Source organism: Achroia grisella, unplaced genomic scaffold (genome assembly GCF_030625045.1).
Source record: "Achroia grisella isolate CSIRO2021 unplaced genomic scaffold, CSIRO_AGI_Agris_v1 utg1064, whole genome shotgun sequence".
Lineage (NCBI taxonomy): Eukaryota > Metazoa > Arthropoda > Insecta > Lepidoptera > Pyralidae > Achroia > Achroia grisella.
Genome location: NW_026712568.1, coordinates 333,342 through 346,262, shown reverse-complemented (window position 1 = coordinate 346,262; position 12,921 = coordinate 333,342). Strand labels below are relative to the sequence as shown.

Sequence of the window (12,921 nt, the reverse complement as noted above, 5' to 3'; positions counted from 1 at the left end):
TCCGACTCCCAGTGCGTCAGTGAAAAACATGTAGGTACTACACGCGTTCCGTTATTTACTGGTGCTTAGTCACTCAAATAGTTCCATCAGTAGTGATTGATGACTTATCCTCCTGTTTCTACTGGGTAGTTTTAAACTTTACTCCAAAAATAAATAAATTTGGAAAAAGGGTGGAGTAAAATATCTCATATAGGTACACGTTATTAATTTATAAAGCAATAAATACTAGACACATTTTTCTCGCATAATCTGCATTTTGCAAATGCCTGTGACTGGGAGAGTTACAACCATAAAACAGAGATAATAAACAAATTCTCTACCGTCTTAGCAATCAAAAAATCCATATGACTGAACTAATCCTCTTTAATTGTTACGTGATGTGTTACAAGATTTACAGAATGAGACATTAAAGGAACAACATCGGGTTTTGTCGATAACCAATCTTTTCTCGAACTCACATTCTCTCTCGTCACATTGTTCAGCCGAGAATTTGGCGTAGAATCTTCACCCTATTTTAAATTTTAATCGCAATTCAAACATTTGAATATGGCCGCTACTAACTAATTGAACGTAATGTTTGAATATCTTTCCAGGTCCACCGCTAGTAAAGAAGGCTATTTAGAAATTACTTAAAATAATATAATAGAATAAACAATGATGGTAATTTTATTTACTAATTACTTGTAGTCGTTCGGCTCTGTACACAAAAAAACTACTTTGGAATTGTATTATGCGTGTATGTAACTAGTTTGCAAAGTATTACGTATAACTTAAGTTATCAGTGAACACACATCTTTACGCATGGATTCTGGATCGCCTTTAGGAAGCAAGAACTTTATACTATACTAGCTGTACCCGCGTGAAATTTAAGAAAAAAAAGAATTAGAGAATTTTCCTAAAATAAAAGTAGCTTAAGTTACTCCTTATTACATCAGCTACCTGCCAACAAAACTCCCGTTAAAATCGGTCCAGCCATTTCAGAGATTAGCCGGAACAAACAGGCAGACAATAATTGTAAACAACATTATTTTGGTGTATGGTAAAAAACGGTTATTTCAGTATTACAAACAGACACTCCAATTTTATTTATATGTATGATAAAGATGTATGGATAATAAAATAATGTATGACATGTCATTTTATTTGACATAATTTCATCAACATGATTGATTACATTTATCGTTAAATACCAATGAGATTCTATAAAGTAGTATATTTTTAGGTACGAATTAAAATTAAACTGAATCTTAAGATATAATCAGTTCCTATTGAATCCTATCATAATACTATCGCATAGAATATAAATATTTTCATTTCGATTGATAAATTATTAACCAAAGATTATGATTTAATTTCCACCATTTCACAGCGAAATATCATTTCACTAAATTCGAATAATCAGTTATTATTATTTAATAATCTAAAAGCCCCAGAATCTTAATCTATTTAGAGTAACTCCAGATATAAATATTTGATTCTATCGACTTATCAGGCTACTAAATTGTAATATTTTTCCATACCCCTTGTTAACTTGAATGCCGTTGTAGATCGAGAAGCTACGTTGTCGTCAGCAACAGTCGCTTAGCAACCATGCACGGGATGGGTCGTCAACATAAATTCAATAGGTATTTAGGGTGCCATTTTGTCGCTTATATTAGTATGTGATTAGACCTAAAAATGTAGTCAAAGAACACAATTAGACGTTATTAGACCTATTCAATTCTGTTTCAAATATTATTAGAGACCAAATATCGTATTCAATGTAATTTACTCAGTCATTGTTGGTCTGAGGATTTTTATACTTATTTATAGTAGCGATTTGCATTAGAATACTTTGGTGCAAGAATTAAAATAAAGGAGTTCTAGCGAAACAATGCGGTTCGACTAATGTTCTCCTACCGGAATAAATGCAAATTTGTTTTGTAAATTATTTTCTTTTTTTAAATTGTTCTTTTGTGCTGTCTCTCTATTTGATGATATTATAGAGCCCAATGATACTACCCAATAGGTCAATTTTTATCTAGTAAAAGCATATCTGCTTATAGGTATGAAATATGTTTCAATTTTCTTATAAGCTTTCTGATTAGTAAAACCTGTAAAAGTAACAATTATTCTATTATATTTTTGAATGCATGAAATACATTCTAAAACTTCTTAATGACATATAAGTAGATCTATTTGTTATTAACAAGTTTTACAATATGTTTCATATAATCAATACTCAAAACGATACAAAGAATGATTATGAATATAAATGTTTGTGTGATGCGAGAACCAAACCTGCGATCATCTGGCCAGAAGGTGGTGTGCTTAACCGCTAGATTCAGGCTTTTGATTTATTGTATACTCGTATATAGTTATAGCTATCCAAAATCTTTTCTTATCCATAATTATAGAACTATAACTTATAACTTTTTTATTAAATAACTGTTTACATTTACTTAGTAATCGAAATATTAAATAATATTTGTAATAATTCTATCGTGCTTTCGTTGCCACTAACTAACATAACAAATTATCCTAATAATTTACTATTAATTCGGTAAGTAACTTTCAACATTCAATCATATGGTGTTCCCCCTTATCCATGAAAAGCAACGCCTGAGGCATACACCGGCTTAGGATGTATTTTACGTCCTGTATACCTATATATTACACATTATATCAATTGGAGTTGAACACCGTATTTCATTAACTAGAGAAATAGAACGTAATATTGGCCATAGTGATATATAATCATATTAATGCAAATACGCGAACTTGTTAATGTTTTCTTATAATTTTCTCTATCTCACATTCAAATTACTGGCTATGATTGTAAGCGCCTTTGACGAGGGTAAAGTATACGGTGGATATTTGTTTAGGTACCTATCAGACAAGAGCGCTAGTGGAATTTCTATGAGTAACAACATAACACAAAGTGGAGAAATAAAATTGTAAATAAAAATTGTCAGCACTAAGGTAAAACTGTTATCGTTCATTTAATAACTGACTATTTAGTGTTAAACCAACGTCTCGCAGATTTTGTTGTGATGCATATGATATGGTCTAATATTATCCATCTCAAAACTAAAAAGAAAGAAGAAGAATTCGATTGGGAAATAAGTATCTGTAGGTCCTACTCAACAATCATACAATACTTAATGCAATATTGGTAAAAGTATATGTATGTTAACAATGCATTTAGAAAAATAATTTAAAACTAACAGAACTTTTTTAAAATATGACTAATTATTTTATTTGTCTTTAAAATAACTAATATTAATAAAAATGATAACTCAGAACAATTCGCACAACGCCAGTCCCAAATTAAGCTGAGCTTATGTTATTGGTACTAAAACACGAATTCTTAGATATATTTTTATTTTAATATATACATAAAAAGCACTCAGACTAGTACAAACAAGTTGTGAATAAAAATGTTTGTACTGTGGGAGGAATCGAAACCGCGACTATCGGAATATAATTACAATTCTATTTATTAACATGCTATTTAAAGACATTCTAGTTGATCATATCGTAGAATTACTTCAGTATTGATTCTTATAAATACAGGAAATTTAAAATATACGTACTAGAAATTATTAATAGTTTTAGTTTTCAAAATGATGTCTACTAATATATCTTTTACCCAAACTACATATAGGCCTGATATACGGTTAGTGATATATCTCTTTATCGGTAGAATTTTCCCAAATAAATTGTACATTATTTTATAAAATAAATAATAACTGCGAAAAAGCCGTATATTTGTTGTAATATATTTAATAGTCATTAATGTTTTTTGTTGATGTTTGCTGCATGTTATAATGAAGTGAAGCTTATATTTGTAATCGGATCGCGGAGGTACTGAAATAATTTAATGTTTACCACTGTATTTCAACAGAAATATATTTCCTTTCATAATCGTACTTTAGTGCAGTGGTAATAATAACAGGAATTAATTATAATTTCCGCAATCATATACATTATATTTATATATATATATATATATGAATTTATATAAATTAAAATAGTCATAGGTAAAAACGTTCTTGTAAAGTCCAAGAACAGTTTATTTTATATTTTTGGTACAGATAGTGATGATATGGTAAATGTCTGTTGCTCTACCAGTATATACTGGCGGGGTGGTACTAACGAAGAATGAAAGGACAAAAATGAAATCATCTTTTTCTTATGAATAATAATGAAATTGTTATTACACCTATTCTAATAAAATATAAAAATAAAATTATATAATAAAAAATAAAAATATTTCACTAAATTAGATTTGTTATTTAGTATTTCACGGACTAAAATATCATCTCAATATGATATAGAGCACAATCATTAATCATACCAACTTCTTTCTTTTTCAGACTATTCTAAGATCATTGGCCGCCGATAACGTCTACAATTGTACGAGTATAGGGCGCATGTAGAGGTGACCGAGCTTCCAACTCCTGATCGAAAAACACTACTGATAATGTCAACCTAAGAGCATCCTAGTGATTTGAACTATGGGTTTGGCCGTCTTATTTCGCATTATAAATATCACAGCTTTCTTAATTTATTTTCATTAGGTAAATATTTAATAATAGCCTAATAGCATAACAAGAAACAAAATGTTTTGATCATCTAAAAGAAAGTTATAATTAATGTTCATCATTTTATTTATATATTTCAATTTGATCATAACATATTTCAAATATTGACAAAAAGTATAAATAATTAGACAGTTATAATATATATAATTTTCCATTGTCAACCAGTATCTAACTGCTATAGGCTTATCGATATTTCGTCGAGCTTTATTTGAATACATTTATTCACATTGATGTTGTTTGTCACGTTCTTACTAATAATGTTATTTCAAATCTGGTATATTTGACAGCCTCAAGGAATTAGCCGTATAACAAAACAGCTTACTGTTGATGATCGTGGGTTCGATTCCTGACACGATGCAAATATTTTATACACAATTATGGTTACGTGTATTTATATTGACCTGGTCAATTTTTATGCATGTATACTATATTTTTATACTTTTCATTAACTATAAAATACATGTAAGTGTTTCTATCAATTGTTTAGTACCCATGTCACAAGTTCTGCTTGGGACTATATAGCGATGTGTGAATTGTTCTTGATTATTAATTTTTAAAAGGTTTATATATGGTAATTCTATATTTTGAAAAAGTTCTTTTTTCTCTTATTTTATTTGGTGAAATATAAGGTAATACTTTTTGTATTTATATTTAAGACTGTTCTGATATAATCCATGTAATGTATTGTATTTTCTGAGAGAGTAGCCTAACTAATTGTAATGACCGTAATCATGTGCATATGATGACCATGGTACTAAATATTCATAGCCAAGATACTATAATATATTAATACCAGACGTGACGGTTGTCTTCTTCCATCATATACGTAATGTAGCAAAATTTAAATTATATATGGTTATATTTATCATATTATAATTAACATTGAACACATATATATTTCATTATGATTTAATTTTATAAAAAGTAATAATTTTTACTCATAATACGTGTATTTATTTTTACTTTACGTGGGATGTGATATTACCTATTTTATTCAGATATTTTTAGATACTAGGAAATTAATATGAACTAATGTAGATTAGCCGAGGTATTATTATTTATTTACTTGAATTTTTTAATGTTTACTATTTTGAGAGCGCTAACCTCAGAATATAGTAATCTCTATTTTCATTAGTTTATTACGATAGTTTGCCTTATTTCTTTTTTAATTTAATCAATTCAAGGACCAAAAATATACTAATATTTTTTATTTCGAATGCCACAACGCAAGAGTAGGATGTCGAGGGCTCAGTAATTTTCTTTTTATTTTTACTACTGGAAATTCAATATTAGGACGGCCCACAGAATGTGGCTCTCTTATAGACGTGAGCTATAGGAAAGCCACATTCTGTGGGCCGTAGCAACTCTGTGAGACTAAATGTTTATAGATTGCCATTCAGGACTAACATCACGCCTATTGTTTTTGTTATTATTGTTATTATTATAGACAGTAAATATCAAGACTTTGAATTTAATTCATGCATTAAAATATACTTACTAACATTTTATACACAGACCAGATGGCTGGCTTTCATTACTACTACTGAATATTCGACATAAAAACTGGAGATAGTATTCTAATCCATATCCATCCACCCTCAGCATAATAAATGTTTATTATAGTGAGGTATCGTCGACTAATAATGCACTACAACAATAGTGTTCACGCGAATAACCCATATAGTTTATTGGTTCATTTGAGATAGATACAAATTGCCTGCGCTATCTTATAAACACTTATACTTTGTCGCAATTATATGCAAATACACTAGTTTTAATATCACTATGACAAAGTAGTAGTTTCGTATGTAACTAAGTTGTTTTTAACTGAAACATAAGTAACATGTTTGCCAACATCGTGGTAAAAAAAACTATATTATAGCATTGTAAAAGTTGTACCTTTATTTAATCGGATAGACTCTTCAGAATGGTTGATATCAATAATATAAAACATTTCTTTAATCTTAAGACTTTTCTTAGTTATTAAGTTGTTTAAACCTAATAACCAACAAAATTCTTAAGCTTGCTTTAAAACTGATAATAATTACAATAATCACGCATATAACACAATACTTTTATGAAACAATTCAGACACAAATGAGATTCATTAGTTCAATTCATTCAGTTGTTCACAAATGTCTAAAATAGTTTTTAACCATATTTAGTTCACTGCACTTATTTCAAAGTGAGCACCTTTGGTTAAAAGAATTCATATTTATTTCTATAAATAAGTAATAAGTTGTAGTGTGAATTAAGTTAAATCAAATATCTTTTTAACTCTTATGACATGATGGTCATATGAACATTCTTTAGTCAAATGGTTCATAGTAATGAGACGAACTTCTTAGCGTTCCATGAATTAACCTGAGGGCACAGGGCCAGTCTGCGGGAGAGAGGGAAACTGCAAGCATTTCATGTACGTCAACACTCACCTTTGCCGCCCGTGTTTCGCCTCCTGCTCAGCCATGATCTTTTAGAAGACTGTAGAGAGATTTTGCTAACCTTCACCTATAACCTAGTAGTCATTTCTGTTAATTCGTTTACAAATTCGTAACATTTCTTTGTTTTTATTGCATTGTAATAATTTTAATACAATGAAATATATGCAGTGTTGGCAAAATAATAACATTTAAATATAAAAGAGAATATAATATTCATTAATATGTTAATAAAACCAGACAGTACAGAGTTTTATGTGGAAGGAAACAAAGTACATCCAAATATAACATAAAATAATTTTAACAATGTATAAATATATTTCTGATAGTGTACAATAAAAATGCATTATAGGTACATATTGATCGAGGACCGCTGCTAGATTAATTTACACCTCATTAAGTTTGATCGAAATTGAATCCAAACCGTTTTCTAAAAATTCAATTACTTTAATGAATACTAAAGTGTCTGCTTCGGAGCCCCACACGAATTCGGTGTGACTCAAATTTTTTCCTTTAATTATATAGTGGTCGATAGGTGATTTAATACTAAAATATAATTTTAAGACGTCTGGTACAGTGGCCAGCCAATCATCACTAGAACTAAACATTGCAATTGGTACGGATACACGACTCAGGTTAAACTCACCAGAAATATCACCGAAACTGTGGAATTTTGCACTTTCTGCTAGCTGGCCATAGTGCAATATTGTATTTGTAGAGCCGCCCGCAGGGACGTGATATAATAATCTCGCAATAAAACTTGTACTCCAAGCTTTTTCCTGTGGTATCCCGCTCAGAAATAGAAGAGGGTTGTTGCAATATATTTTTGGGCCTTGACAGTATTTTGAAGATACCCATGGCATTATTTTTCTTGACGGAATAAATTCACCTTCGCCTATAATTTTTAAGAGCTGTTCTGGGGGTCTTGCTGATAAAGATGTAAGCACTTTTAAAGGACCCTGAATATTAGCCATAAAAACTAGTGGTGCTAATAGAATTGCAATCCGTAAATAATCATTATATTTAGGTACAGTTGACAATAAGACTAATAATGCTGTTGCACCCATTGAATGACCTATATAGTTAATTGGTTTACTTGTATTCTTTATTTTTCGTATGTAATCTATAACAGCTGGTAGGTCGTATTGACCCATTTCCTGAAATGTGAATTGCCAAAACTCAGCTGAATGCACTCTTTTTGTAAAATGGCCTCGTGAATAATAATTCCCTCTTGCATTGGTCATCCATACATCGTAACCGGAGTTTGACAAAATATATGGTAGCGATTTATTGGGTCCCAATAAAATCCAATCGGCAGAACTCCCAAGCAATCCATGATGAAGCAAAACTGTTTGACTGGTTCTATTTACAACTGAACTTTCTACAGTATCCGATATACGATGAATAGTAAGAAGATATCCATCTTTAGTATTTACAACATGCGATTCAACTCTTTTTCCATGTAGTATACCCAATTGGGACGTAGACATTAGGGCTGTTGGCTCAGATTTTAGATTAAGATATTCAAGCGACTCCGTTCTACTTTCAGCAGCTGTTTTTTCAACAAAGTCATGGAATGACTTTCTAATTTTTTCTTCCATTATTGATTGTTTTAGAACAGAAAGCTTGTCCATTGCTTTATTTATTTGAAAAAGATTCTTCACTTTGTCCTTAATATCATTGAATGTGGTGACAATTCTGTGTGTAAATTCAGCAATTTTTTCAGTCATGACATCAAATATATTAAAACATCTGACATTTTTATTTTTGGTCAAGACTATGACAAGTATAATAATTAAAGTCTTCATATCAGTAATTATGATAATGTTCTTATGAATATCAGCATTTGAACTGACGGGTATGTCAGATTACATCAATAGTACTATCATGAACATTATTTAAAGCATATTTACATATATAAAGAACAATGGGCCACAGTCACCACATTGTTGAATCAAATCTATGAGGCATTAGCATCAACCACAATTGAAGTAGTTAGTGATTAATTTCATAACAATCAAGTCTTCGATCTATTATAATGTAAATTAATAGCAGTAAATGTAGCCATTATTACAATAGTACTATGTGCATTGAACATTAGTCGACAAACTCGAAACAAAGAAAGCGGGTCACAGCAATTCCCATACGATTATGCGGAAAAATTAAGTATACCGTGAGGAAGTTTCCCGCGTCTCGCCCAGTTCGGGAGAAGTTTCTTTAACGACGTAAACAATTTAAATCTAATGCAATATGCAGACCGTGCCGACGACTTCAACGCCCCACTCCGTGCCTCCCTACGCCCTCTACCTGCGTCCTTATAAAAAATTTACCCTAATTCTGAGCCCAGAGTGTTCAGAAAACCTTAGGTCACTCACTATTTGCGATATTGCCACTAAACTCTACATCTCGAAGATTATTTGTTTCTTATGGCCACTTTTATCCTTTCACTCTATTGTTATTGCTAGCAATAAGTTTATGAATTAAACATTAGATTTCGCGATTCACTTTCGTGATGGAATGTCCTGTGCTTTATTTTGCAATTATTGTTATAGCAATATAAAATATAATGTAATGTAAGCAATAGTAGGCGTATTTATACTTAGCTCTTATTTATTGTCGTTATTATGAAATATGTATATGACCTTTATGTATTTTAGAAAAGTCGTAAGTAATAGCACAGATAATATAATATTACATAGTAATAGTAAATACTTAAATTAACCTTACTTAGGTTGGTTCTGTTTAACCTAATAGTAAAAAAACATCTACATAACAGGACTAACGTTTATATCTATCACTACTGCGAATATACGCCGATATTATTTTGACACTAATATTCAGTTAGTAAATGGAGCGAGTAATATGCTTAACGTTAGGTTGACTCAATTAAACTAATAGATTTAATTAAGTTCATTTAGGTTGGTGTGTTTTACATCATTTTCCTACATGACGAAATACAATTATTAAAAATTAAAGTATTAGTATATGCATAATAGAAAAATATATGGAATTAGTTAATAAAATTTTATGTACCAATTCGATTGATTATATATACATAAAAAAGTCAATGATAATGCTATACTCGTATTAATAGTTACTATTAAATATTCAATATCGAACTGCTTTAAATTTCAGTTACAAAATTGGAGCTTACAACATTTCATTAGTTAAATATTATAAGCATCAATACATACTCGTACATATTTATTAAGACACATAAGTAATCTTCTATTTAATTTGGTAACATATCTGTACATATATAAGTATGAGAGTACTAAATACTTTAAATATTTAAATGAGTTACATTTAAATATTTAAAATATATCGTACTTACTTACTTTACTATATAGAAACGAAATACCAGATTAAAATTAAATGCGCAAGATCTCGCTTTATCTTGAGTGGAGTTAGAGACACTGTCAATAGAAGTCGAAGTAATGATCACAACATTTGATATAGATATGAAATTGCTGTTTTTTTTATTTCGGATTAATAAGACTATATTATTAATGTTTCCGTCATCAGAGCATTAAATTTAAATGTAAATAAATATTAAATAAACGCAACATATTTTATTGTCGGTCAGATTCAAATGTACCATCCTTCCATCCAAGCCTGAATATTCAACTATCAGGCCACGAGTCTCTTCAATTATAGCGTGATATTCTACAAAAACTAGGTATATGTTGCTGTCTGAGCAATGCCTGTACTGTGCTAACGACCTTTTTGTATCGCTACATTTCACACATATGCTACATTCATTCAACTGTGTAATGTACATCATGGTGTGTTGTTCGCGTACATAAATATATTAATTCTTTTTCTAATAATATCAGATCACCTTTCACCTTATCCACGATGTTTGGCTGTATTCAACCCAATAACAATTATACAACTCAACGGATATGCTCTAATTGTTCATGCAAATGCATATCATATCCTTTATTAAGGCATACGATAGAAACTTTATCCTTAAAAATTTACTCTGTTTTTAATGAGAGTGTTTGCTATTCATTTCGCCGCATAAATGACCAAAAGGAATAAAATTAAATTGTACGTGTAATTACATCATATTCTAAATTTCTTTTATATCGCAGATGTTTACCATCAATTAAACTACCTTTTTTATCTACCTACTAAAAAGTAATATGTGAAATATTAGTTTTTATCATAAAAGTTGATTAATAGGCGATTTAGTAATCGGGTGGTACAAAAATACATGCACTGAAATATTGAAGAAACAAAATGCATCCAATAAAAGTGACTCGAATGTTCCTGAGTTAATATCGGCAAGTTCATGTTAAAAAACGACTCGGCAGCGGTGGTCACTGGCAAAAATAATAAATGCTTCAATAAAACGTAGATACAGTTTGAATATGTGTACCGAGAGGAGAGGAATGAGGTAGATCGAGCAACCAACATTGAACTCATGCAAAATGCAGCACTACACCTTACCCCTCCTATTTCATCCACCCGGGTTATCCCCCCATTTATAAATGATTCTGGCTCAATTTCGCTGCCGAGCGCCCGCGTAGATATTGTTTGACTTGTGGACATACCGGACTATACTGAGATTTTTCGAGCTTTCCTATTATACAACGTACAAATGTAATTTTAATTATTCTTGAATAATATTGAAATCAGTATCAAATTCTGTTTCTGTGCTTACTGATATTTTATTCAAATCCATAAATACACTTTTTGTCATAATTATTTTGTGTAACTTCTGTAATGTTTTGTAGGAATTATTATTAGTATATTATAATGATACTAATTCTTGACACAGAGTTATCGTCGTCATATCAGAGCTTGTATTATGGTTACTAAACAATTGATAGAAAAACTTAAATACAGTTTTTTTTGTAATTACATACATATGAATCGTGTGAAAAATCAAACCTACTACTCAAGACAGTGTGCTAAATCGCTCAAGCCTGTTCACTACTTACCGACAGTTGACTAATATAAGGATGTTCTGCAATTCACACATAAATTATATCCATCCGCATCCATGGAATGAGTAATGGCAAAGATCACGCCATAAACTGCTCTCGACCATTTGAGGTTTATGCAAAAATTTATTCAGACTTATCATTCAGCGCAAAAACTAAATTAAAAAATATCTAGTATTCGTAACGGTCAAATTCGTATGAATAAATTGGAAGCGAAAGAGGGCTGTTTGATTCGTAACATTTGACGAGAGATTTTTCAATTTGAAATTTCAATTCGTTGCTTTTCCCGCACAATTAAGACTAAAAGGAACTATATTTCGATCGAAGACATAGTATTATTGCACTATTTATATTGAAGTGTTTTGAGTTTTATTCAGTAATAAAATGTTTGATTCGCAACATTTGACTAGAGATTTTCAATTTGAAATTTCATTTCATTTATTTCATTAAGACTAAAGGGAACTACATTTCGATCAAAGACATAGTACTTTATAACATTTATATTAAAGCGTTTTGAGAATGATCCAGTAATGAACTCAACAAAAAATACAAATTTCTATATTTATACACTCATTTATATTTGTACTTAGGTATGTAATCTTGTTATAAGATTTATAGCCTTTTGTTTTTGTCTGAAATACATTACGATAAAATTACACTTTTATAAGTATGGAGCGTGTTCACAATCGCGATATAAAATCGAAGAAAGCGCAAAGCTGCAACTTTGTAGTATTACCTATTCTTGTTTCGAGTATTGTTTACGGGTTCACAAGCGATTCGTGAAGTGCTTTTATCAATTTATTGTATTAGAAGAAAGAAAGATAATTCACATAAAAGATATATGAGTAGGACCATAATCAGGTAAATTAAAGGCGTTATACCTACATATGTATGTATACCTATGTTATACTCGGTAAAAACACATTAAATACTCTTTTAGTTAAA

General features: G+C 30.2%; 2 protein-coding genes across 2 annotated transcripts in view; one reads left to right on the top strand and one right to left on the bottom strand.

Annotated features, from left to right (window-relative positions):
- The window catches only part of LOC131841911 (polypeptide N-acetylgalactosaminyltransferase 35A), a 243,191-nt gene extending 238,658 nt beyond the window's left edge, over positions 1-4,533 (top strand). Inside the window, exon 12 of the mRNA XM_059190298.1 lies at positions 4,359-4,533. Coding sequence (XP_059046281.1) covers positions 4,359-4,421 — 63 coding nt within the window. The 3' untranslated portion in view covers positions 4,422-4,533. The remainder of the gene's footprint in view (positions 1-4,358) is intronic.
- Positions 4,534-7,410: 2,877 nt separating this feature from the next.
- On the bottom strand, positions 7,411-8,832 carry LOC131841822 (lipase 3-like). The gene has a single exon (XM_059190165.1). It carries the CDS (start codon positions 8,830-8,832, stop codon positions 7,411-7,413), a length of 1,422 nt encoding a protein of 473 aa, XP_059046148.1.
- Between the last annotated feature and the right edge of the window lie 4,089 nt (positions 8,833-12,921).

Excerpts from the sequence above, each read along its gene's own strand:
- LOC131841822 (XM_059190165.1), bottom strand. The coding sequence starts at position 8,832 with ATGAAGACTTTAATTATTATACTTGTCATAGTCTTGACCAAAAATAAA.